General features: G+C 36.4%; 3 protein-coding genes across 5 annotated transcripts in view; 2 read left to right on the top strand and 1 right to left on the bottom strand.

Annotated features, from left to right (window-relative positions):
• The window catches only part of LOC117908634 (trafficking protein particle complex II-specific subunit 130 homolog), a 36,756-nt gene extending 28,545 nt beyond the window's left edge, over positions 1 to 8,211 (bottom strand). The window contains exons 1-2 of the mRNA XM_034822295.1: positions 7,884 to 8,211; positions 6,470 to 6,699 (exon numbers count right to left, since the gene is read on the bottom strand). Of these exons, the coding sequence (XP_034678186.1) occupies positions 6,470 to 6,699; positions 7,884 to 7,947 (294 nt within the window). The 5' untranslated portion in view covers positions 7,948 to 8,211. The remainder of the gene's footprint in view (positions 1 to 6,469; positions 6,700 to 7,883) is intronic.
• Positions 8,212 to 9,028: 817 nt separating this feature from the next.
• Positions 9,029 to 15,428, top strand: LOC117909685 (peptidyl-prolyl cis-trans isomerase CYP37, chloroplastic). 2 transcript variants are annotated; one of them, XM_034823785.1, is made up of 12 exons: positions 9,029 to 9,241; positions 9,904 to 10,164; positions 10,246 to 10,335; positions 11,605 to 11,700; positions 11,931 to 12,038; positions 12,285 to 12,334; positions 13,229 to 13,331; positions 14,074 to 14,127; positions 14,358 to 14,507; positions 14,615 to 14,737; positions 14,913 to 14,962; positions 15,059 to 15,428. In XM_034823785.1, the coding sequence occupies exons 1-12, from the start codon at positions 9,080 to 9,082 to the stop codon at positions 15,168 to 15,170; spliced, it is 1,359 nt and encodes a 452-aa protein (XP_034679676.1). In that variant the 5' UTR covers positions 9,029 to 9,079; the 3' UTR covers positions 15,171 to 15,428. The 2 variants fall into 2 exon arrangements, with proteins under 2 accessions (XP_034679676.1, XP_034679677.1); XM_034823786.1 differs by having other exon boundaries at positions 9,159 to 9,241; positions 9,896 to 10,164.
• A 2,256-nt stretch (positions 15,429 to 17,684) lies between these two features.
• LOC117908872 (mpv17-like protein) lies at positions 17,685 to 22,500 on the top strand. Of its 2 annotated transcripts, none has more exons than XM_034822671.1 (7): positions 17,685 to 18,239; positions 19,732 to 19,872; positions 19,967 to 20,080; positions 20,188 to 20,361; positions 21,160 to 21,275; positions 21,975 to 22,059; positions 22,139 to 22,500. In XM_034822671.1, the coding sequence occupies exons 1-7, from the start codon at positions 17,760 to 17,762 to the stop codon at positions 22,139 to 22,141; spliced, it is 1,113 nt and encodes a 370-aa protein (XP_034678562.1). In that variant the 5' UTR covers positions 17,685 to 17,759; the 3' UTR covers positions 22,142 to 22,500. The 2 variants fall into 2 exon arrangements, with proteins under 2 accessions (XP_034678562.1, XP_034678561.1); XM_034822670.1 differs by having other exon boundaries at positions 17,686 to 18,239; positions 22,136 to 22,500.
• The last annotated feature ends 5,074 nt before the right edge of the window (positions 22,501 to 27,574 follow it).

Below are 27,574 nucleotides of genomic sequence, written 5' to 3'. Positions count from 1 at the left end.
CACGAAATCCTAACAATAAATATTAGTTTCCCCCCTTAGGATGTATATGTTGAAGGAAGGCAGATCTTGGAAGTGGTTTAGTGGCAAAAGAGTGCACAGATTTTGGCTGAGCAAAGAACTGTGACTTGTTCCTAAGTTGGACATAGATAAAGCACATAACCATGTGAATTTGGATTTTCTACTTTTATATACTTGGTTTTGGTGTAAAGTGGAGAAAGCGGATATCATCTCGTATCCTTATAATTTAGTACTTAGTGCTGGTTAATAATACGTTATCCAGTAGTACAAGCGGCCTCAGAGAAGGAAATTGTCTTGCTCATTTGCTCTCAAATTTGGTTGTGGAAGCTTTATCAAATTGATAGGAAGGGTGGTGAAGGTGGGTTTTCAATGGGTTTTCTGCTGGGGGAAAAGGCAGGATAGAAAACACCATTGTTTCTGACTATGCAAAAGGGAGCAATTCAAAGAATCAGGATGATGGGGATGAATCTCCAAGATTTACTCAAGAAATGAATGAAAGAATAAAAAAATCCTAGGAGAGACTCTAAGGTTTCTTATCCCCTTCTCTCTCATTTTATATCTTTTTTTTCATCTTGCTTTTTTTGCTACTAGAATTTTACTTCATCTTTCTTCTCCTTTTCCTTTTATAGGTAAACAAGCAATTGTATTAAAAGCACCTAAGTAAGCGCAAAGGAGTATATACATGATGTATATACAAAATCCAAAAGGGACCAAAAGAACAAGGCAAGGGGAACACAATAAAAAGCACCACACCTTACTTAGAACTTCACCACTCCACTAGGTCCAAGATGGAAAAGGAACAGTCTCCTATTGACTCCCTAACCCAATCCAACAAAAAGTATGTGAATCCTTGGCACATATTTTTTTTTTTTTTTTGATAAGTAAACACAGAATAAATTAACACAAGGTAAAAAAGCCGCATAGCATACAGGGAGTATACAAGGCGACAAAGGCCTCACAAACAAAAAGAGACAAAAAACCCACTAGCCCTTAAATGGAGGCTAGCCACTCCAAGAATCCTATAAGGGAGCGTGGCTCCGCTCCACTATACAATTTTGCCCAACCCCACACATTACAAACAAAAGAATTCTTAATTTTCTGGATAGCTAACCCCCCCCCCCCCCTAAAAGTCAATTTATTCCTCTCCTTCCAAACCGTCCAAAAAATAAATAACGGAATGAATCTCCAAATTTTTTTCCTCTTTTTACCCACAAACGAGCCCTTCCAGCTAAGTACCACCTCCTTTACAATTTCTGGAAAAACCCATTGGGCACCGAACAAACCAAGGACAATCTCCCACAGCACTCTGGCCACTGTACAATGAATGAGCAAATGATTTACATTTTCCTTTTCACTACCACATAAATAACATTGATTAGGAAGTTGTCACCCTCTCTTTTGAAGTTTATCAAGGGTAAGAACCTTCCCCCATGCAGCTTCCCACGCAAAGAACGCTAATTTAGTTGGAACTCTATCCACCCAAATGCCATTTTTGGGGAAAATGGAGACAATGGGGCTGATCAGCAAGCTGTACGCATTCTTAACACCAAACTGCCCGTTTTTTCCTCCCTTCCAAGAGACTGAGTCTTCCTCCAAAGTAATTCTTTGGCCCCTTAAGGCTTGGAGTAATTGACCTACCAAGTCCAACTCCCAATCGTTGAAGTCTCTAATAAACCTTAAATTCTAGCCTCCTTGACCAAAATTTTGGTCCCACATTTCTCCCACTGTGGCATTCCTATGAGCAGCCACGATATAGAGCTGAGGGAAAATTAGGGACAACTCCACATCCCCACATCAAGGATCAGTCCAGAATCTAATTCTAGTGCCTTTTCCCACATTGAAAGCCATATTATCCCAGCACCTATCAGATTCCTTCAGAATTTCCTTCCAAACCCCTACACCAAACGCCCCATTTGCCTTCTTAGTCCTCCACCCAAATTCCTCTTGCCCCTATTTTGCCGTAAGCACTTGCTTCCACAGCTCGTCTTTGGCCCGAGCGAATCTCCAAACCCGTTTTCCAAGCAAAGCATTGTTCAAGGGGACTAGCTTCCTCAAGCCAAGCCCCTCCTTCTCCTTACCCGCACACACCATCTCCCAATTGACTAAGTGGGCTTTTCTTTCCATATTTCCCCCTCCCCACAAGAAGTCTCTTTGCAACTTTTCTAGCCTTCTTGCCACTATCTTAGGCATACGGAAAATGGACAATTGATACAAAGGCATACTAGCCAACGTACTCTTTATGAGAGTGATTCTTCCACCTTTGGAGATATACTGCCGTTTCCAAAGTGCAAGCTTCCACCTCACCCTTTCTTCCACCCCATCCCACACGGAAGAGGCCTTATTGGGCACCCCCAAGGGCAACCCCAAATAGGCTTATGGCAATTGACCTACCTTGCATCCAAGCTCCACAGCCATCTCAAGTATCTCTTCTACCTCCCCTACTAGAATAATTTCACTTTTAGCCAGATTTATCCTTAACCCTGAAACAGCTTCAAACCAACATAAGATCCAGCTCAAGTAGGTCATGTCTTCCTTCTTTGCCTCACAAAACACTATTGTGTCATCCGCAAAGATAAGGTGAGAAATATTGGCAACCGGCCCACTACCCCGCCAGATGTTGCACCCAGAAATAAATCCCCCTTCCACAACCCTCCTAATAAGAACACTCACCACTTACATTCCCATGAGGAACAAATATGGGGATAAGGGGTCACCTTGACGTAGCCCCTTTGAGCTAGAAAAAAACCCAGCAGGCACTCCATTTACCAAAATTGAAAACTTAGCAGTTGAGATGCAACTCCACATCCATTCCCTCCACTTAGACCCAAACCCCATTTTTTGCAATACCCTCATCAAGAAATGCCAATTAACGCTATCATACGCCTTCTCAATGTCCAATTTACAAATTAGGCCTTTCTCTCCCCTTTTTTGCCAAGAATCAATCACCTCATTTGCAATTAAAGAGGCGTCCAAAATCTGCCTACCCATGACGAATGCATTCTGATCTAGGGAAACCACTTTACCAATCACTTTTTTAATCCTATTGGCCAACACCTTGGCCAATAATTTGTACAGCCCCCCAACAAGCTGATAGGCTTGAAATCCCCCAGCTCCTCCGCCCCTCTTTTTTTTGGTAAAAGGACCAGAAACGTGTTGTTGAGGCTCTTGAGGAAAGAATTTTGCTCATGGAACTCCTTAAACATCTCTAAAACCTCCGCTTTCACGAACTCCCAGCAGCATTGCCAAAAGGCCACAGTGAAGCCATCCGAACCTAGAGCCTTGTCCCCATTCATATCCATTAGGGCCGAATGAACTTCATCCTCCGTGAAGGGAAGCTCCAAGGTGTCCGCTTCTTGCTAACTGATCTGGTTCAAATTTAACCCCCCTATATCCGTCTTCCACTCCGAGTCTTCCGTTAGCAACTGTTTAAAGGCGTCTACAATCCCTATCCTTACTTTTTGCTTCTCTGACAACCATATCCCATTGACTTTTATTTTGTCCATGGTGTTCCTCCTTCGGAGTGCAGTTGCCATACGATGAAAATAACCCGTGTTTCTATCCCCTTCCCTTAGCCATAACTCCCTTGATAATTTTTTTTTTTTTTGATAGGAAACGACAAAGTAATATATTAATAGAAAAAGAAGTACAAGAGAAGGATGAGGAATCCTCCCACCAAAGAAAACTAGTCTACAAAAAACCAAAAATCAGAAATTACACTGTAATAACTCCCTTGATAATTGTCTCCAGTGAATTTCCTCTAGATTTACCCACTTAGCATATCCCTCTTTGGCTTCTTTTTTAATAGAGATTTCCTCCTCTGTTAATCTCCTCTCACTTTCCACCTAATCCCAGTATTCCACTTGTTGTAAAGCTGCAGATTTATTACTTTCCAAACTCCCAAACACCTCCCTATTCCAGATTTTTAAATTTTGTTTAATCACCTTCAGTTTAGTAGCCAACTTATAGCTAGCCCTTCCTCTGACCGACATCCCCTACCACCAGCTCCGCATGAGGTCTTTAAACCCTTCCACTTTAAGCCACATATTTTCGAACCTAAATTGTGAAGGGCCTCTTCTTATGCCACCCCCCTCAATTAGAATAGTAAAGTGATCCGAAATGGGCCAAGTCAGGCTTTTCTGTATCACATTGCTGAACTGATCAAGCCAACTGGGAGACATAAGGAATCTGTCCAACCTGGCCCACGCTTGATTAGGAAGACCTCCACTCCAAGTAAATGATCCTCCTTGCAGGGGGAAGTCAACAAGCTCGAGGTCATCTATAGCCTGAGCAAACCTTCTCATAGCTGAGGTAACCCTCCCTTGTCTACTTCTTTCCCCTTGGGATAGAATAATATTAAAATCGCCCCCTACACACCAGGGTTCTCCCCAAATTCATCCCACAGGGTCTCCCTATCCTCTTTGGTGAAAGGGCCATAAACTCCCGTAAACACCCAAACTACCTCATTTTCAACATTTCTGAATTTACAGGAGATTGAGAATTGACCCTCCTCCCAATACAATATTTCTATAGACCTTTTGTCCCAGCAAATCAAAACACCTCCTGCTGATCCAGAAGCTTCTAAAGCTCTCCAGTCTAAAAATCTCCCCGCCCCTAAACTTTTCACCACCCCTTCAGACATTAATTGGATTTTTGTCTCCTGGATACAAAGCAAGTCCACCTTCTGTTTTCTAATAAAAGACTTGATTATTTTCCTTTTATTACTGTCGTTTGCACCCCTCACATTCCAACTCATTAATTTGAGATTCATTATCCAATTGTTAGTTGACCCCCTCTACCCTTAAGATGACAGTTCTTCTTAATTTCCCCCTCATAATTGATTGAGCACTCCAGCCTCTTGAGCTCCCTTTCGAATTTCGATTTCTCTAACGTACCTTTGCTGTGTATCCTTTCCCGCCTTTTTCTAATCTTGATCAAAAAACCTAGGATTTCCTTTTCCAATGAATCCTTCTTCTCCATATTTTCTCAGTTGTTGAATCCTTAGCACACATTATACAATTGTACACAGCCCTCTTAGGATTGTCCTACACCAGTTTTTGACATCAAAGCCAAAGGTTCTTGGCTTAAAGGCATATGAAATTGAGGAGTAGAGCAACTTATGCAAGCATGAGTTCAAAAAATATTTCTAACAATCAAAATGCAGCTAGAACATGTTTAGAGGAAATTTTTTCCACACAACAATCCCATCAAGATGCTACAATACAACTAAATAGCAAACTTGATGAGATTATGAAGTTATTATAAATGAATACTTATGAAAAAAAAAATGAAGTTATTATAAAAGAACAAAGAAAAACAACCAATTGAAGAAGAGATTGCAAACCATCAGTTCAGTAGACCACGTGAAAAACAAGGCAATTTTATGATGGAAATCAAAGATGGGGCAAAATCAAAGACATTCATCTAGACATTGATGTAGAGAGTTTTAAAATCTTTGAGCAAGATAATGATCTGACAAAAATGGCACACCTTGAAGTTGCTGAATTTTATGGAAAATTAAATCCAACAACGTTTCTTGATTGGATCATGTTAATGAAAGATTACTTTGATAGGTATGCTATGCCCAAAAATAGAATGGTTCATTTTGTGAAGGGAGAATTGAAAGGAACTACACATCTGTAGTGGAACAAATAAACTTCAACTAACTTGGTATTATTTAGGAACATTAGTGTTTGTTGGAGTTATATTAGGAGTGGTTAATTATTAGAGTCATAATGAGAGAATTAAAATTAGAGTCATAATAGGTTATTAGAATCTTAGAAGAATTTGGATTTCTTAGAAAAGCCTATAAATAAGACTAATTGTTGTAAACCAAGATAAGAGTGATTAAATAAAAATAGTTCCTTTTGCATGTGCTACATTCTTCAACCATGAGAATCCATTGACTTTTTTTTTTTCCTTCTCCTAGGTAAGACTTCCAAAAGCCCTTAGTGAGACTCTAATATTCCTTACCCCTTCCTCTCAATCATCTTATATCTTTTTTTTTTTTTCCTTTTTCTTTTCTTGCTACCAGAATTTTACTTCATCCTTCCCCTTATTTAGTCAATTGTTGAATCCTTAGCTCACATTGTATGATTGTAGGCAACCCTCTAAGGATTATCCTACATCATATGATTGGGCCAAGTTATGCTAAATATTATTCTAAACAGTTTAGAAGCATCCAGCCTTATATTTTATGAAAACATTAGATGCCTACTTATTGCCACATTTCCCGTGTCTTCAACTTCTGAAATACAGATATACAAATTACTCTTGTAGATGATCCAAAATTTTGAGCATAAGGATATCATGTACAGAATTCAGCTTCCAAAGATGGTTGCTACAAAGTGTCAAGCAACTAAAGATACACTGAACATTCATTAGCTAACAGAAGATACTTTTCCAGCAGTTATATTCAGGATATATTAATAAGGGCAAAGAGATTGCAAAATACCTCACAGGAAACAAGTACCACTGTTGCATATGGTTCTCGGAACCAAAATAGTAATTGTTCCTGCGGAAACCGGCTACGAAGTCTTGGATCTGTTGTTAATATGAATTCAGCAGCCAATTTCTCTACAAAAACTGGATTTCGGGTCTTGTTATTCAAACAAGCTCTTTTGAATGGTAATCGTTCTTCGAATCCCTTCTTCACAACAGGCCACAAATCACTTACATCTTCAACTGAAAATCGGTTAATATGCTAAAATTGTCAGATAAGATGTTGACATAAGTAGTGAATGGACACACAAAAGGAGCTGCTTTTATGTCGTTGCTAGAAACTCAAAGGGTCATGTGTAGCAATATTACAGTTAGTGCCTAAAATAAATCATAAATCAGTTCATTATGAAATTAAGATATGGAAAAAAACATAGTAGGAGAAAGCAGAGATAAGCGGCGGCTGAAAGAAAAAGGGGAAAGAGACTTGTTTGTCTTTCATTATTAAAGTTGCAATAGTACAATATCATGCTATCATTCTCCAAATTAAGAATGCTGATTCAAAGTATTAATAAAGGAATTATGAAATCCCTAAAGCAACAAAATTCAATAAATAAATAATGCAATGAGAAGAAAGACCAGAAGTCATTATTCCAGTGTTATCAGAATAAAACAGAGCAACACGGCATAATCAAGAATCAAGAAAAGTATTCTGATTTCATATATCACTCCTTGTCCATCTGGTGAATATAATTCCCACAAAAACATATACAAACAAAGGGTGAAATGAAAACAACTTCTTGTCGTACCCAAATGCTCTAGTAACATTGCTGCACCATGCAGCTTCCTAAAGTGTATGGCTCCACCAATTCAAATGACTTAATCCATTGCAAATTACTGCTGATGTATACACTAAATCTACTGAAACTGAGTGAACTGCTTACATTAAATAAAAAAATCAACTATCAAAAAAATCAGCTCAATTGAAGGGACCAATTAGGCTTTGCAACCATGATTTTTCCGTTGCCATGAAAGATCAATGGTTAATCCTTATTCTCAAATACGTTCTTCAAAGACCAACTCCCTGCATACAAAAATCCAATCCCTCTATCCAAAGATTTAAAAATAACACCACATAATCGATGGAAAAATCATTTTAGTTGTGTCAAATTGGTGATTCATAGCTGGAGATGGAATTGGCCGCGGCCTCCAATTCCAATTCCAATTTTGAGCAGCTTCACACACCAGAATCGTCACAGCTCCATAAACCCCAAATTGAAGCAACAATTCTCCGAATTGCATGGAATTCGAAATCCAAATCAAACTATTACATTAAGATCCAGATAACAAACTGCAAATACCAAGAAAAGAAAACGAAAATTCCATAGAAGAAGAAGGAGAAGGAGAAGAAAGTGGAAGGGAAGACATACCGGCAATGACGAGGCGATCGCAGGAGTTCTTGATGGTTTGGAAATGGGCTAAGTAATTGGCCATGATGGATCTGTTGAAACCATATGCTGATTGCTGAGGAGGTGAGATCGGACTTCCTCTCCGCTGAGTAGGAAGTGTAAACCCCACACCAACTGGCTTCTACGGATCAAAATGCTAGTGTAAGAGTATCAACTATAAACTATAAGCCTAGTGTTGGACCAGTGGCGTCGATTTTAAAGCTACGACATACATTAGACTTGCCACTTCCCAGATCTCTTCCGTCCATGTTGGGATTCCCATTCCCTCTCTACCCACTCTCCCATTCCCTATTCCCCTTCTATTTTCTTCCTTTTTTTTTCTTTTTTTTTATTTCTCTCGTCTTTTTAGTGTTTCACTCCCAACAAATAAATATAAATAATATATATATATATATATATATATATATATATATATATATATATATATATAATATTTTTGTTAAAAAATATTTTTAATTTCAGTTATAAGTTTATTTTGTATATTTAATTGCTATACAAATATAAAAAAAAATTGTCATTATAATTTTTAAAATTTTTTGAACTCAAAAGCAAGCTCATTTATTGTTATTTTAAATTCCTTTAATTAAGGATGGAAATGGGCAAATACCCGTAAAAATGCTTATTCCACTATCATTCCACTATACTACGATAACAATCCAACCCGTACAAAGTGAATATATTTTTTAATATATTTATCTTGATTTTAAATCACGGTATAACAGTATTTTTCTTGTTTATTTTTTAAATTTCAAAAATAGATAAAAGAAATATTTGATTATTTTTTCAATAATTAAGGATGCATTTAGTGATGATTATAAAAAATATTTATAACATTTTTAATACTTAAAAGATAAAAATGTTCAAATTATGAAAACTTATTTTTCGGATTTGTTTTGAAAAATAGTTACCAACCAAGCCTGAACATAATTTTTTTGCTATGCCGATTTTTGGCTTCAGCCCCAACTACAAACTCAAATGAAGACGGAAGTCAGCTAGAATCAGGCCCATTAACAAATCCAAGTCAATTTCACACCCAATAAGGGCAGTTCAGACACTTCATATTCCGACAACCATACAAAAGCCATGAAAAATGGTTCTCAGATAGATAGGCTTTGGATGAGGCGCGCCAAAACCCCTGCAACTACCAACTACCTCCAATGGCCTTCCCTCTCTCCTCCGCCACACTCTCTCACAAGTTTTCTTTCAATGTCTCCATCCCTTCTTTCACTTCGAAGCAGTCTTTTCTCTCTACCCATTTGCCCATTCCACTGACCTCACCCAGACCCCTTCGCCCAATTTTCTCCAAAAATCCTATCCTGGTGGGTTTGATTACTTCTCAATTTTCCTTTAAACTGATCTTTTTATGATTCTGTAGTTGATTTTTGTGTATTTTTAGTTCCTCGGTAACTGGAGCTGTTTAATGGGTTTTAGAGGTTGTGAGAAAATTGTTGGGGCATATTCCTTCTGGATTTTGTGTTCTTATGCTGCTCTGCGCTTTTGGATCAGTGGTCTTTATATTTATTTCTCGATTCCGTTTATGGCTCCATTGCTGCATCATTTTTTGTTGCAATTGAGTGAGCATTGATCAATTATTGCACTTGGGTATATGGAATCAGGATGTGGGGTTGGATATAGTACCAAATGTGATTAACCAAACAATAAGCTAATAGTCCCTGGAACAGTGAAATGCTATATGCTATTTGAAATGGATATTTTCACACAATTTAGATTCATTTTCTGAGTCCAATTGATTTCTCGAGTAGCTTGTCTGTTTTGATTAGGCAGTGGTGATTATTTCATGCATAATATATTATGGGAGTTAACTCTATCTTTTTGACAAGGAGGAGAACTTCAGGGCAGAAATCACCTAGTTTCTCCTCAAAATAATGAAAAGATCCTGTTTAGATCAAGAAGAATTGATGGTAATATATTTCATTTTTTAGGTCCTCCTTGTTCCTGAGATCGTTTTTCAGTCATGCAGGAATTTACAGACCGGCTTGATGTTCCCACTATGGCCTGTATCCCAACACAGGATCATGGACCGAGGAAAGTTGAGAGCATTATTGCAGCAATCCTTATTTTTGTTCAAATCTCATCTCCTCTACCTATAGTTGCTTGGGATTCAATGTCTATATCTCCTGCAAAGGCGGTGCTTTATTCGCCAGACACCAAAGTTCCAAGAACAGGAGAACTTGCTTTAAGAAAGGCTATCCCGGCAAATACAAACATGAAAGCTATACAGGTTGTTGATGATAATTGGTTTTGTTTATACTTTTCTAATTTATACTAATCAGTTTGCAGGCTACTTTGCTTTTCTTTGTAGGATTCACTGGAGGAAATCTCATACTTACTAAGGATTCCACAAAGAAAGCCATATGGAACCATGGAGGGTAATGTGAAGAAATCTCTAAAGGTATCTCCTATCTAGCCTTCTGTTTATAATGTTACACAGGAGATAGAGCCAACTTACGAGTAAGGACTGGTCATTCCAATTGAAATCAAGCATTGAATTCACGACAGAGTTTCTACCATATTCATATCATTTGTTCCATTATGGAGTTTTGGAATCTTGACATAGTTTTTTTTTTCTTTTTGAATAACTTAAACTTGATCTCTGCACTTGTTGAGTTTGGTAAACTTTAAGCTATCTTCCTCACTGGACCATCTTATAACAGGATCTCATGAAAATAACCAAAAGAAACATTGATTGCCGTTTATGAATTTGTTTTTTGCTTGAACCGAGATGTTGATTGGCAGTTCAGCACAAAGATCATTAAGAGTGTGGTTTCTGTTCCGACTCACAATAACAAAAGAAAGAAAAAAAAAGAGGAGAAATGTGCAATGAGCAACACAGAAGCTTGATGATAATGAAAAAAAAAGGGGAGCCAGTGTTTTACTGAAACAATTGATTTAAACGGGAAAACTGCAGGTTTTTAAGGATGAAAATTTTAAACCTCAAAAGTTTGAGGGTCATAGAAAGACTCAATAGGGGCAAGTATTCTTATTAATGAACTCAGGAACATTCAAAAGGAGAAATGAAAGGAGTTGGGTTGAAAATGAATTGAGTTCACCTAAGTGGTATCTTGTACATGGAATCTAATAATAATGATAAATTTGATGAATTTTTTTCTCTCATATTAACAAATTCATGCTGAGCAAAGCAGAGATTTTAGTGTAATACAATTCAGTAAGTGGCATAATAAGTGTTCTGTGAATCTTCAAATTGGAAGTGTTTGTTTTTAGAGGATTCCTCCGTATCTGCATTTATAGCCTTCTAGGTCTTTTTCTTGTTTTTCCTTTCCCTTTTATTTTTCCTTTGCCTTTTCTTTTTCCCTTTTTTTTTATTCATATAGGTCAGTTCCCAAGTAACCAAATTCTGTTATAATTAGGAAATTTTTATTTGGATTATGCAAGTTCTGTTCTATTATGCTCATTGGTGCGAAGTCCAGCACATTGTAGGAGCTGCATTCTTTTCCATATGTCACATTACAAGAAACATGTGATCACGGTTCATATACCTACTTTGTTGATCTTCTTAGCTCCTACCATTTGATGCTCTAACTTCTAGTTTGCATATTCTCATTCCTGGTTATGTTTACAATATGTGGACACTATGCATCTTGGGTTAGTATAATTGCTTTGATTTTTAAATTTTTTTTGGTTCCTTGTTTCCTAATTTCAGATTGCAATGGATGAAAAGGAGTCTATCTTGGCAACTCTACCCCCAGACCTGAAGGAAAAGGGTTCCACACTGTATGCATCTCTGATAGATGGGAAGGTACTTTAGAAGAAAGAGACTTAGCCTATGCAGATGAGTAGGCCAGTAGCATAAATTTGATTTTTGCTTTTATTTTTTATTTTTTGAATGTCATCTGACTATATTAAATATCAGTAGTATGACTTCTTTTAAAATTATCATCTGATCAACAATATAACAATAACATTAAACTTTAGTTTGGTTCAATGCAGATACCACCATAATGATACTAAAGTTGATTTCTTTGCCAGGGTGGACTGCAAGCCCTCCTTCAATGTATAAAAGATAAAGACCCAGATAAAGTATCAGTAGGCCTTGCATCTTCACTGGATACTGTTGCAGAACTGGAGTTGTTACAGGTAACTGCATCTACACATGAGAATTTGTCAGTTTCACATAAGTTGCAACATATGTATGATGGATAAGTAAATAACTTCCGGAGTCATCATTTCTTACACATTTCCGTCAATAACCACTGTCTTGCTATGAAAACTGGCAATATTTTTGTCTAATAAGTCAATGTATTTTGCATTCATGGTATCAGTTTAAACCATAGCTATAGATTGTACATGTCTGAATTCTCAACTTTTTTCTGATCTGAATAGGCTCCAGGTTTGTCATTTTTGTTACCTGAGCAGTACTTGAAATATCCAAGGTAAGGCCTTTTCCCATTGATTTTTCTTTAATGTTTCAATAATACAATCACTATTTCAGCCTTCAATCGACATATTTGAATAATATGGACACATAACAACTAACAACTTAGTATTATCCTATGAAGATCCTTAGGGTCAATTAGCATAAGACCAACATCCAAAGTAACAAACAGATTAAAAGAAGAATCCTATGCACATTTCATTAACACATTTCAGAATTTGCATGGTAAACGTCATCTCCATTAATTAAAAAAAAAAATCTGACACAGATGTTTAGCTCTTTTGACAAAACTCTGATGTTTCTTTTTATCCCAGCAGATCTTGTTATCTTGAATGATTTAGCCATTTTTGCTTTTGTCCAAAAAAAAAAGGTGGTCCTTTGCTTCCACATTTTTCCTTTTTGTGTAGTTACAGAGGATAGTTATAAGCAAAGTCATGGCTGTTGGAAGCAATTTCTGATGTTAATGATTGTTTTATTATATCTACCGAATAAAACCCTTACTGTTAATAATGGAAAGAACCAAAACCTTGAAGCTTAGAAAATTTATCATATTATGCATCATAGCTCAACTATCAAGGCATAATTTTATACACAGACATTTGTGTATTGTTTGTATGTTACAGAGAACTGAATCAGTAAGAAAGTTGAGGTGATTCTGTCAGTATCCAATTGCAGTATTTTAGGATTTGAAATTGACCCCATTTCTATTATGTTTTGGTGATTATTTTACCTACTTTTGTGTTTTGGCGGCTACATAAAATAAAATCTATATATTCAAATATACATGAGCTATTAAAGACCGCCTATGGAGTTGTATTATAACTTTTTAGTAAAGCTTCGTTGGTATTGTGTGCTTTCAAATGAGAAATCAACTTGTCCATATAATTTGTAGGCTTGTTGGGAGAGGAATTATTGAATTTACCATTGAAAAAGGAGATGGTTCGTCATTTTCTCCAGAAGCTGGTGGTGAATCAAGAAAAACTGCCACAATTCAGGTATGCTAAATCCCACACTGTTTGGAAGGGTGAAAGTAATCCCTATGTGCATTATTAGGTGATAATATTGGATAGTAAGTTCTAAATAAAATAGATTAGCAACTGAATGTTGGGTCTCAAAGGGTTACCAATCACCATGATGAAAGGTGATTGGAATACAGGAAGCTATCAAGCCTTAGTTATATTGCAACATCCTTTAAAATCCAAAAACATGACTGAATGGTAGAAATAAACTGAAAGCTTTAGCATAAGAGACTGCTTATCAGATTTCCCACATCCATAACTGAGTTTAGTTGCCATGTTTTTAGTGTTATGAGTGGGAGGTTTTTGTAGCAACCTACCCTCAGAAATGATGTCACAAATAGAAGGCACCTCAATTGAACTACTCTGTAATTGGGTGTAAGGATAATTATGAGTTAAACATATGTTTATATGGAAATCTTATTTGGAATTTATTGGATCCTTGATTTATTTAAATTATTTGCAAGCATATCAAATTTCCCACTTGATTCTTCAGGGTGATTTAAAAATCAACAATCTCTCTCTATCTCTCTCTCTCCACACTCACACACACACACGCGCACACAACACTCACATTTATAAGCATGAGATCATGTTTTGTTTTATTCAATTGTTGAAATCTTAATGTGCATTTGATCCACATAACTTATGATAATGGTTTGCTGGTTATTTGCTATTTTCAAGACTTAGTTGTCAGCTGATCATCAACCCATCCATTCAGGTTGTTATAGATGGATATTCAACACCACTGACATCGGGGAATTTTGCAAAACTGGTAAGGTAGTTGACCCTCACTTCAACCTTCTGATACTTTCTGCAGCAGTAGTTGAAAAAGGTTTTTGTTGATATGTGTTGTATAAATAGCTCTAATGAACCTCATGCTGACTTAATGTTTAGTTTTCTCTGGTGAACATTTCAATTGGGACTCTGGATGTCTAATTAAAGAACATTGTTGGTTGTTTAAGTACCTTTTGATGTGACAAAGAAGCAATTTGCATTATTCAGGTGATTGATGGGGCATATGATGGGGCAAAGCTCAACCTTATCAATCAAGCTATTCTATCGGACAACAAAAACATTGGTTATAGCCTTCCCTTAGAAATAATGCCATCTGGTCAATTTGAGCCCCTGTACAGAACAACACTAAATGTGCAGGTATGTTCACATTTATTGGAATTAAAAATGTAGCAATGATGATCAACAAAAGTTTTTTTCGTTTCTTTTTTTCACTGACTGATGTTCCTCTGCTTTTCACGTGGAAGGACGGGGAGCTGCCAGTGCTTCCACTCTCTGTTTATGGAGCGGTTGCTATGGCACACAGTGAAACCTCTGATGAGTACTCGTCACCATTCCAGTTTTTCTTCTATCTCTATGATAAAAGAAGCGTAAGTCAATCTAACATTTTGCTCAATTTGATTATGTAACCCAAGTTTTAAATTTTGAGATGCTTCTGTTTTACTTTAGAAAAAAGACATAAATTTGAACTAAAAATCAGTTTATTCTTTAATATGTTATTTTTATTTCTAATTCTGGTAATTACCAAACCTTTGTTCCCCACAGGCTGGCTTAGGGGGCCTGTCCTTTGATGAAGGTCAATTTTCAGTCTTTGGGTATGCCTATTCAACTTCTTAGAACTACATTACTCAGTAACTTGATCAAACTTCTATATTCGATCACCTGTTTTTTATCAATATTTTATTATACAGTTACACAACTGCTGGGAGAGAAACTCTTTCTCAGATTAAAACAGGAGATATAATTCGATCTGCAAAGCTTGTGGAAGGTCGAGATCGCCTCATATTGCCAGAGGAAAGTTGATCTGCTCTGCTGCCAAATCGGCTACCATTCTTTGCATTGACCTGATTTTCTTTGCAGGTTGAGTAACCAAGTTTCTATTTCTTGTTTCTTCCTTTCCTTTTTCATCATTGTGATTATGGTTTGTTGGATTTTCTTCCATTAAATTGGGTGGAGTGGAATTTGGCATACCAGCCCAAAGGTTTGGAAGCTTTGTAACTGATGATTCTGTTATCTCATAATCACATTGGATTTACAAAATTGTTGGCTATGTTATTACCATTATTTCACTTAAAATAGAAATGGAAGGAAAAATCCGAGAAGAAGTTATTTTAATATAGATTGATTGCAAGCACCAATCATCATTGGCTGAACCACACAGGTCCTTGAATTTATTTGAAGGGGAAGAAAGTATCCGGCTTACTGTCAATATACAACAAGGTGTATGCTTACAGGCCTGTTTGCACTAGCTCTTAACATCTTTTTTTAACATTGGGAGTAAAAAAACAAAAAAAAAAAAACAACTATTTTTGTTATATATGTTGGAAAATATAAGATTAATTTTGTGATATGGTATGTTATATATGAAAAAAATGTTTGTAACATTATATATGCATACACATACGTTTCTTTTTACTATCTAGACGTGTTTTAAAGTTGTAAAGGCCCTTTGGGTTTAGAATAGATAATATTTATATGGTCGAAAGCGGGTTATTACAAATTGTATCAAAGTAGATCCCCTGACATTGATAATTGTATCAAAGCCGATTTTCAATATTGATGTGGGTTTTTATTTATTCAACCTCACAAGAGATGTTCCCATGGGATGAGGTGATTGTGATATATGTGTTATTTTTAACCATATAAACATATCGGAGCCTTTGTTTGTTCAACCTTGCAAAGAATATCAGAAAGGGAAGGTGATTGTGATTGTGATTGTTTGACTTCATAAAAGGTATTTGTCTTAATTACGTAAGGACCCTTAGGGTTTAAAGTAAACAATTTCTATATTGTTAGGAGTAGATTGTTACAAATTTTATGCATTTTAAATTTGGACGGCGGACTAAAAAACTGCATGAAAGTGATTTTTAAGGGTTTAATAATACCAATTTTAAAATTTGGAGATAGGTCAACCAAATGATTGTTACGTGTTTATGTTGAAAAACAACTGATTTTGAACTAAGATTAACAAAAATAAAAAGTGATTGTAATGATTTTGATTTCTCTGAGAAAAGGTTTCTAGATTGTTGTGGGTCTAGTCCAGCTGATTTAATTGACTAACAGCCTAAAAAAAACTATGCACCATATCATCGCTTTGATCATGACCAAACACAGGCCACACGGTGCACAGAAAATCCCATACCTTACATTCTTGTCATTTCCAATTGAATACAAAAACATCTTTATCTGTCAAACGTGGCCTTAAAATTATGAGTGGCCAAGACAACCAACTGATGCATTTTACCAGATCATCTTGGATCAGTGGGGTGCGATATTTCTAAAATGTAGCTTTCATGTTTATGTGGGCTGGTCCATGGGGCCCCCCACTACAGGCCTACTGCATCTAATTCTGTGGACAATAAATGGGCTTGGATAGCAGTCTCATTAAAATGGGCCATGGGGTTTGTTGAGTGTCCAAGGGGGCTCTTAATGGGCCCCACTACGCAAGATACCACTGTCTCACGATTTGAGGTAGTTCCGAACTCTGAATCTAAATCCTCTGGCTTTGTCAGAATCCAGTGTCTGGACGGGTGTTTTTCTTCCCTGGTATTTAATTTTAGAGCTTGCATATCCACAAAGTTCTCCTCTGAATCAAGCTGGGAAGTGTTTGGATGATATTTTTTTGCTCATATTATTTTCATAAAAAAGGAACATTTTGATGAGAAAAACCCATCAAACCAAACTCAACTTAAGCAGGTTTTTTGATGGTATAACAGATAAATATTTTCAATTTGATATTTAGATCATGATATTTTTTTAAAGTCTTAATACTTTTGACTTTTTAAGTATGTTTTTAAATATTTTGTTCAAATGTAAAAACTAAAAAATATAATTTTTTTCTTAAATTTGAATTATGTAGAGAATTTTACATCAATTTTTATTCCGGATTTAAATAAATTCAAATAGAATTATAAATAATTAATAAAAATATTTAAAATAATTTATAATTTTCATTTATACAATGAGTGGAACGTAGAAGTTGTCTACTTAGGCAAGCAACTCAAAAGGTTGCTGTCTAAACGACGTCGTTTTGTCATGTTTTTTCAACCCCAATATTTTATCCTTTCAATTAGTTTATATTTTTTCCGATTTTACAACAGCCGCTTTTTCCTGTGGACTGGATTCATCATCCTCGAAAATACTATGCTACAGCACCTCCCACCACACACAGACAAATAATTGATATAAATCGAGTCAAAATAGGAAAATCTGAAAGTTCCACCGTCCATCACGATCAACGCCCACAGAACCCACCGAAATACCTTGCATTGCACCACACCGAATCGCCCCACCCAACACGAACGATATAAGCCCTCTGGCCTCCACCATTCGTCTCGGAGAAGCGACCACGTGTATTCACGGACACCGAAACTCGGTCCTCCCAACTCAGCCATGGCGTTTGTGACTCAGCGGTTCCTCCCAATCACCAAACCATTCACAGAACCCAAATCCAAACCCAGACCCACCATTTTCCTCCCAAAGGGTCTCCCCCAAACATCTGGAATTTTCTCTGGTACCAACCGGAAAAGATGGGTCGTTGCAGTGGCAGAAGAGCTCGATGTTATCCCAGTTCAGAGCAGCGACTCCACGGATCAGCAAGATGGGGTTTTGGCGAGAATTGAGGTGGAAGAAGAGGGGGAACTGGTGAATCAGGTGGGTGGGTTCGCTGGTGAAGGGAGGTTTTCGTTTGAGGGAGCTGGGGAGTTTCAGGGCTTTTCTTCTTCGTCTTCTTCTTCGACGAGTTCGGAGGGACAGGGTGAGGCTGAGGATGTTGAGAGGTTGATTGATAGAAGTATCAATGCAACGATTGTGCTAGCTGCTGGGACTTTTGCCGTCACCAAATTGCTTACCATCGATGCTGATTACTGGCATGTAAGTCAGCCGTATCATGATTGATTTATTTATTTTGTGATCTTTGATTTATGTTGGTGTGATTGAGTTTCATCGATGCCGAGGTGCAAAATGTTTGAATTATGAGATTAGGAAATAACTGCTGTGGGACTTTTGATGTCTGATTGAAGAAGAATATATAACTATTTTATAATCTTTTTTGTGATGTTTTTGGGATTCTCAAAGTAGCAACTTTTTGTTGATGATTAGATGCACAATGTAAGGGATTAGAAATTTGTTTTGTGACCTTTCTTTTTGGATTGATGGAGGAGGGGGAAAGGGTCTTGGCTTTATTTTTACTAGCTTGTGTAAGGTTAGAATATAGGTTTTATATAAATTTTTACTCATTCAACCTTTGTTTGAAAGCTTTTTTTGGGTGCTTGTTGGTGGATTTCTCTTTTGATTCTATTTGAGGCTGTTAGTAGTGAATTTAGTTATAGATGTGGATTTGCTCTGTGTTCTTTTCTGTTTATTTGAGAAGCTTTTGATTCAAGAGTCTAGATCATGTATAATTGTGGAGAAATGCTCTACTCACCGATACTAGTTAGGTGAATTTAGTTTGAGTATTTTTGTAATACTAGTTTCTTTGGTACGAGGATATTGTCTTTATAATTTTTGCAGGGTAGATGAAGTGGACAGCTGGCTTTGAACTATTGTGAGATTAGTGAATATATGCTATCTCCTTAAGGGAGAGATCCTTATCAGAAAATGCTCAAATTTCAAACTGAATCAATTTCAACTAACTATAAGCCCTTAAGAACTTGAACAATTCTACTCCCATTATCTCCCCATATATACTGCACTGGAGGACTGTTCATCCATTCTCATAGTGCATACTCTTTTTTGTTACTTGATGAAATTTTGAAGACATCCATAAGATTAACCATGCATTTTAGTTTAAAAAAAAGGCTTCGAACATAGCTGAAATGAGGTTGTTGAGATAGATGAATTGCAAGACTATAAAGTATAAATTACAGATGGAAGCATCCTGAAGAGTGAAGACTGAGTGGTTGCACTATTTGTTGGCAAGAAGAAGGACAAAGATTGTGCCACTTGAGGGCTGACATGATGCAAGTTGAAAGATTTTTGGGGACAAGAGAGTGGCTGAAATGAATAAATTGAGTTAGTGAGAAAAAACCTGTGGGCTTTTGGCTTAGCATATGGTACAGTCGAGCATATAGCTCTATCCAAATGCTGCATTAATTTCTTTTCATGGGCAAATAAAACTTTATATTGAAGTGACAAGCAAAAGAGGGGGCATGCCCAATACTCTATCCAAATATTGATTCAATGAAGATTTATTTATTTTGACATGCAATAATTGCATTATGTGGGGATTTTAGCTCATCCATTTATATCCTTCATGAACTCTACTTGGTTGTGTTGGAGCTCTGAATTTGTTTCCTCTTTCTGTTTCAATATGCATTCCAGTATTAAACATGTTTAATGTAATTTATCTTTTGTTTTCTATCAGGGATGGACGATTTTTGAGATCCTAAGGTATGCACCCCAACACAACTGGAGTGCTTATGAAGAAGCTCTTAAGACAAACCCAGTTTTTGCCAAAATGGTTATAAGTGGAGTGGTCTACTCTTTAGGGGATTGGATTGCACAGGTTAGTTGGTGCTATTAATAGTTTACTTGATCTCTCTTGTCAGTCTTGAATGATTAATTTCATTTTAGCTCCCTTATGCTCTATAAATTTGCAGTGCTATGAAGGAAAACCTCTTTTTGAGTTTGACCGTGCTCGGATGTTGAGATCAGGCCTTGTTGGTTTCACCCTACATGGATCACTTTCCCATTATTATTACCAGTTTTGCGAGGTGATTATTATTGTTGAAATTTTCTTTTACTGGTGGTTGGTTGGTCAGCCTGACATAATATTTGATTTTTTATATGGTTTACTGGAACAATGTTCTCTTGTTTCCAGGCACTTTTCCCTTTCCAAGACTGGTGGGTTGTTCCTGCTAAAGTAGCCTTTGACCAAACTCTATGGGCTGCAGTTTGGAATAGCATTTATTATACAGTTGTGGGATTTTTGCGTTTTGATTCCCCAGCCAATGTTTTTGGTGAATTGAGGGCAACATTCTGGCCCATGCTGACTGTAAGAAATCGTTCTGCTCTTTCCATACCTGTGTTTTCTTCTGTTGCTATTTAGAGCCATATGCTGAAGTAAATAAATCCTAGCTCATACGCCTCTTATGTATGGCCTTGGCAAAGGGTGTGGGAAGACTTATAACAGATTGTCAAAACTCTGCATTTTGCAGTGGGTGTCCTGTGGTTTTCATTTTTAACTCTCCAATTGGATCACATGTTTGGTATAAGCTCTGTTATACAATTTATAGATTACTTATGTGTATCATCTATGTAGATCACATGTTTGGCCATTGTCTTCATCATTTAATAATGGTCTAATGGTCCTAGTGAATTTAAACTTTTGATATTTCTGAATAAGATTAACAGACTAGATTTTGTATGTTCAAATAAAATTTAAACTAGATTTGGTTCAAGGTGTTAAAAATCTAGTCATCCTAATTCTGGAGAAGCCTCAAATCCTTAGCCAACAGATAATCAATCAATGTTTCTTATTGAGAAAGAGGTGTTGTTTATGTTTTGTTTTTTCCTGTTTTTCTTCTGTGTGGAATCTGAGCACTTGATTGGCCTTAGTTCAGCCTATGAATTGATTTATGTCTCGAGGGAATTGGTAAGAGACTTAAATGCTAAGAAAAATGAAGAAAGATGAAAGATATATTTTTGGGTTGGCTTTTTGGAAACTTCTTATGGTTGTGATATCTATTTTCTTTCTTTTCAACCTGAGTTTGAGTAGGAATGACTGCAGCTGAGTTAGATTTGTTTGTGCATTTGTTTTGCATCTAACATAGTTCTTGGATGTGTTTCACAGGCCGGATGGAAACTTTGGCCATTTGCTCACCTTATTACATATGGTGTGATCCCAGTAGAACAAAGGCTCCTGTGGGTGGACTGTGTAGAGCTCATTTGGGTGACAATCCTTTCAACGTAAGTGTCTGATATCTCTTATTCTGAACTGTTGGCTACTGAGTCCTAAAAGACCTTGTTGCAAGTACCTTTTTTCTGGGAAGAATATTTGGTTAAGAGAAATGACGGCTACATAAATGAATTTAGTAAGATAATCCAAAAGGATGGGTCGCCCATGGAAATAATTCTCAAGTGGAATTAGTTCCACCACAACAATTTTCTTATTTTTGGGATGAAGAACATGAATGATAAAGCCCTTCTGTCCTTTTGGGGGAAATACACATGTTAAAAAGGATATTTCCACTCATCCAGTCAGTTTGGGCCACTAGTTGGAATTTCCTGAAGAGTTTGTTTCACTGCCTTTTGCTGGGTAACTTCCAGTTGTTTTTCTGGGTTGCTGGCAAATTATTTATTTTTGGTGGTCAGAGATCTGGGTGAGGACCACTTCAAATTCATAACCCTTTCCCTGCATCTTCAACATGTGAATGACTATCCATCTATGGTCAATGTTTAGTGGCCCAGAAGGCTTTGATATGATCCAAAAGTATAAAGCACACAGACGTGTGTGAATAGCCATGCATCTATTTGTCCATATTTAGAAGGTTCTGGCATTGTTCAACTGTACAGTATCTACTGAGTGGTTGGATTAAGACTTGCTGTTTAGATATATGAGAAGGAAGATGGTCATGTCTCTAAGATCGTTTTTTTTCTCTTTGCTAGTTACTCAAATGAGAAATCAGAAGCAAGAGTATCTGAAGCATCAGCAGAAGCAGCTTCTAATTCTCCACCAACAGGTTCTCCTGAGGTATGTCAATTAAATGTTTTGTTCTGATCACGTATCATACACTATAATACACTTACTTGGTGTTTTTTCATATCAGAAGTAAATCAAGTGGAAACAACCAGAAGCATGAGGGAAAATCGGGGAGGCGTAATTCACTTGTACCATTGAGAGAGTGAAGTTCACATCGGTGAAAGACCATGGCTTGAAGTGTAATGTGGCTGGGAAAGGTTGATTTAGTTTATTGCACACCTTCCTTTGCAGCTTGCATACTCTTGTGACGGTATCTTCACTCTTTAATTATGTATATATAGATCAGCTTCCCCTTTCTATCATTTTGTCCTATGAACCAATTCAATAATACACTTAGTTATTACCCAAATATATGATTTCAAGGAATGTACGTGTATAATCAGGATGATTCGACATTATAATTTGAAGTGGGTCATTCCAAATTCTTCTTTATCTGCTGCTGCAAGATCCTATGAAGTTAATTTGAGGTGGTTCATGCTGTACAGTATTTTCTCTTTCTGGTATTGCCAGAGATTTGGTTCACCTATACTAATCCAGAAAATGTATAACTGGTCCAAATCATTCATAGTGATTTGGCCGAGTGTTCACATGAACCAAACAGGCGAATTTTCTATACTCCAGAGTGAGAGTAATTGATTGAAACAACCCATGCTCCCTGAAAGCCGCATCCAGAGAGTGGTGACAAATCCCCTGACAGGCAAGTCTTCTCTGGACTGATAATGTGGCAGCTGCTTCATTGTTTATGATCACTTAAAATACCACCCAAACTAGTGATCTTGGCTTGCCTCTGATGAGCTAATTTCAGAATCTTCTTTCATAAGCTGTTACTACTTACTAGCACGATCTTTTCATTGAGATGGCTTCTAGATACTCTTCTTTCCCTTGATTACATTTTGCATTTTGGAAATGTGAATCTCAGATTGGTTATTACTTAAGTGCTCTACGTTTTGCTTTCATTGTTTCTGCAATGGTGAGTAGGTTTCAGCTTAGGATTATCACGAAATGACCTTGGTAATTGTCGTCTTACAAAGTTTGTATCATCCTCTCTGAGAATGTACAATATTCAACGCTTGGAACACAACTGAAGGTGAATACAATACCAAGTGGAAAGAAAGTAGTTGTCTGAGGTGGGGTTTCTCATATGGCATGAGGATCACTGACGCAGTTTTCACTAGCTTTTTCCAGTTTAAGGCACTACGAGAACAATATAAACCCTAAATAAGGTAATCCCAGATGGAAAGGAAAAGAAAAGAAAAGTTGGGAAAGGCCTTTTTCTATCTTGAAGTTGGACAGTGAAAACAAAATGGGAATGAGAGAAACCATTTCTAATTCAAATTTGTTTCCGGCTACCCACTTTAATGCATGTAACGCCAAAAATTCATTCAAGATCTTTCAGAAAAAGCTCCGGACAGAATATTTTCATTGGTATGAACGCTCAACAATTTACAGATAGACAACAAATCGGTGACACTCTCCTATCCCACGAACAAGTCCTATCCCACGAACAAGATCAATAACAGTTTTCTGCTGTCTCAGATGAACAAAAAGGGAGATTCCCAACTCAAGCCAAGGACATGTTGCGTAGCCGGCTGGGCGTTGGCCTGAAATTCCACCACCGCTGACTTGACTGACGACTCCGCGGCGACAGCGCCCTACGCAGTATCTCTTTATCCGAACGCGACCTTCTCAACGTCTCGATAGGGATTGCAGGCTTGTGGCGGCTACACCGGAACGACCCAGGATGGTTAGAAGACGAACATGGGCAGACAGCTTGAGCCCTTGGCCTAGTACGCCGTGGTGATGCCATGGATGGTGCGTGAGTCCTTTCTCTGGCTTGGGTCTGAGGAATTCTTTGCATTTTGGGTAGGTGATGATATGTTTCTGCTTTGCTCGACCCTTTGTTTTTCTACGTTTATAGCCATGGATGCAGGAGAGCCTTCTTCCAGGAAAGAACTTTTCTTTATGATTCAGAAAGGTTGCGCTTGAGGGGTTTGACCAGACTAACACAGGACTCAGTCTAAGGTTGTGACTAGGTGGGGACGATGATGTCAGGAATTTGACCATCTCACTACCTCAGTACCAGTCAGAGTTCGAGGGTGAATTACCTTTCTGCCCCTCCTGGTTTATGGATTGTGGGTGCTCTACCAGTCAAACCAAGGCTACTTCTGGAACTTGAGACGGTTCCAGAACCAAGCGACCTTTGAAAAGAAAATCTTCCTTTGTGTGGACAGAAGGAAAGTGAAGGATATTTATTTATTTTTTCTTTCGTTTTTTATTTTTTTCAGAGCCAAAGTTGTGGTTACTGAATTTTATTGAATTTATCAACTTAAAATATTTTATTTTATTTTTAAATTTAATGAGAAAATGGGAATTTTGGGCAACGGATGGAAAAAGATTATTTTGAATTAAAAAAAAAAAGAGTATTTTTGGGCTTAAAAGAGAATAAAAAATTATTCATTCTCATTTTATAAATATGTAAAAAATTGATTCCACCATTAAAATTAATTTGGTCAAATTGATTTGAATTGGTCAACTTTTTAATTTTTTTTTTAATAATTTAAAAATTTTAAATATAAAATTGAATAAGATTAGTTCTATCAATGTTTCCCATTTAAAAAACAAGGTGACCAACCAACTAGCCTTTCATTGATAACAAAAAATTATACACATGCATTGATATACAATAATTTAAATATAATAAAATTGAATAGATTTATTTTTATTCCTATTTCGAAACTTATTTAACTTATTATTTAAAATTATTTTTGACCAAAAAACATAATTAAAATTATTTTATTAAATAAATCTAAAATATATAATAATTTAAATTATTTTACTAAATCATATTGAACCATTAGATTGATTTAGCTATTTGATGGTGAAATTATAAACTAATTAACAAAATTATCCAAATGGATATGAAAACTTTTCTTGAACTTTTAAAGAGTTTTTAGTTTTTAGAAGCCTGAAAGGGAGTTAGAAACTTAAAATTAATTTGAAGCGTTTCTAGTTCTTTTAATACTTAAAAATAAAAATTTTTAAGTGTTAGAAAAATTAGAAACGCTTTCTAAAAACATTATTGAACATACTCTTAGACTCGACAGCACTGAGCCTTGGTAGGATCATGTTATGTTATGATACCACTATGGTACCATTTGATCCAATAAAAATCAAAATTTCCAGGTTCAAAGTTCTTATCAGTCACCTAGGAAGATAATTTAAGTACCAAAAAATTGGGCCTGAAACTGGGCCTTGATCAGCCCATTATAAATTTTCAAACAGGGGTTGAGGGGTAGGTTTGGTCAAGTTTGAATAGTAGGGCACAATAACTGCCGATAATTGCCAACGCCCTTCGTACCAAACACCTTAAATATGGGCTTTAAGCAAAACCCTTGAAATGGGCCAGCCTGCTTTCTCTTTCTTGCCCAGAACAGCTCTGGGAACTTCTTGTGGTCCAGAGCTAAATTACATCTTAAGGCCTCTTCACCGCTTCCCCATTTGAATTGTAGGCCTGAATTTGGAAAAGCCTTTCACTTGTCTATCAATCCACTTGAAAAAAGCCCATTTCTTTGCCTTGTAGCCTCAACAAGGTACACTTTCAACATATAGTGCCCTACACCATGTCTAGTCCATTCAAGCAAGTGTCCCACATCGAATTGAACCATCACAATACACATGATAGTGAGGTTAATTCAATATTGGTACTATATTTTTCTATCAGGGTTTGTTTAGTCTTCTTTTTGATACTGCATATAGTATATAAATATATTTAATTTTATAAAATATTGAAGAATAAAATAAAAAATAATCATTTTTTATACGCGTATACGCCATGTATGCATTCAATGAGAGGTGAAGGTATGTCAAAGCAGATATTTATGAATGTGCACATCAAAATATGTAGAGATTTTTAAACTTTATGAAAGCATCCACCACCAAGGGATGAGGATAATAGTGCATTTCATTGCTCCATAACAATCCATTCCAAAATTAAGCGCTTATGATATGAAATTTTATAAAGTTGTTTTGTTTTCTTTACCCTGAAAGGAATGCAATTAAAGGTATTTAATTTTTGTGGTTTTAAGATAATGATTCCTTTTGATGATAGTAAGATGGCCCCCATAGTCAGCAAAGAGAAAGGCATTTGTGAGGTTGCCTCTTGTTGTCAATATGTGTGACCTTTAGGCCATGGAATATACCTGTTAATGTCTCATCAGTCCATGAATGAAAATGACACCCACGCTCAAAATATCTCAACTTCTTTTGAGATAAAACCAAGGAAAGTATAAATGAGATAGTATAAAGGAGAATCAACTTTCAATCTTCTCTTCCTTGTGTCAAGCTCAATTTCAGTTTACCATATGGAGAAGCTTGATTATCGATCACGATGAAATTTTCATTGAAAAAGGTCTAGGTATCTTTAAAACCTATATTCGAGGTTCCTTTCACATACTAATCTTAATGCCTAAGTTTATACTTTGTTCATCATTTATAGTGCCTCGTGGTGAACTCATCGGTGAGTAAAGAATTTCTAAAATTCATGTTCTCAAGAGAATTGTTTCGGTTTCAACTTTCATGTTTAAAAAACTTTCATATCGTTTCGATTCTCATGCGAAATACACATACGCGTCAATTGATCAAGTACAAAATTTTTTTGAACATCTCTATCCGATAACATACTACCTTCTTCTTTGTTTTATATTTCACATTTCTTTATGCAAGTGGATTTTGTATCAAGGGAATAAGAACAATTAAGACATGTGATTAAAATGATTTGATCGAGAAAACCTCCGTTAGGGCAAGAGAATGCCAATAGAGAAGACGAATATCATATGATTAAGCATTAAAGAAGGTCTCAATATACTTGGAGACTAATGGCAAACTATATATGTTACATGCTCTTAATATTTTCATGGGAAGCTCTTTAGAGCACATTTTTAAGGGACCCCCCTACTCAATTTTCTTCACAAGCTACTAATGACAACAGCTACTTCATTAATAAAAGGAACAACGCCCCATTTTTTGGGGAAAATTCTTAATGCTCTCATACTTCAAAATTTAGTGAGTTCAAATTTTTATGAAAGGAAGTTGCACTGATCCGAGAATTTTGATCTGACCCATATATAAATTACATTGCATGTTAATGTTTTTGCTAATAGATTTTTCGGAAAAGGTATGGGAAAGAAATATAAAGCTAACTGAAAGAAATAAAGATTCTTACCAGTTAGGGTTTTCAGCAAAAAAGGCAAAAAAGGGGTGATCCTACTTGATGTAAAGAACCAAAAAACCAGTCACCACTAAGCTGTTTTCAAGTTTAAAAGCATATGTTATATGTATACACATATGATTGAGTGAATAAGATCACAACCCTTGGCCTGATACCCAAGTTGTGATTGAGATCACAGACAATGAATTGGACAAGCCACAGCCATAATTTTCTTAAAATGAGAAGCAGCAATGGAGATTTTACAATACAGTTTATCTGTACAAGGGTTTTGGTGTTGTG

Source organism: Vitis riparia, chromosome 19 (genome assembly GCF_004353265.1).
Source record: "Vitis riparia cultivar Riparia Gloire de Montpellier isolate 1030 chromosome 19, EGFV_Vit.rip_1.0, whole genome shotgun sequence".
Taxonomy (NCBI): Eukaryota; Viridiplantae; Streptophyta; class Magnoliopsida; order Vitales; family Vitaceae; genus Vitis; species Vitis riparia.
The sequence above is the reverse complement of the archived record's forward strand: the minus strand, read 5'-3'. Positions and strand labels throughout refer to the sequence as shown.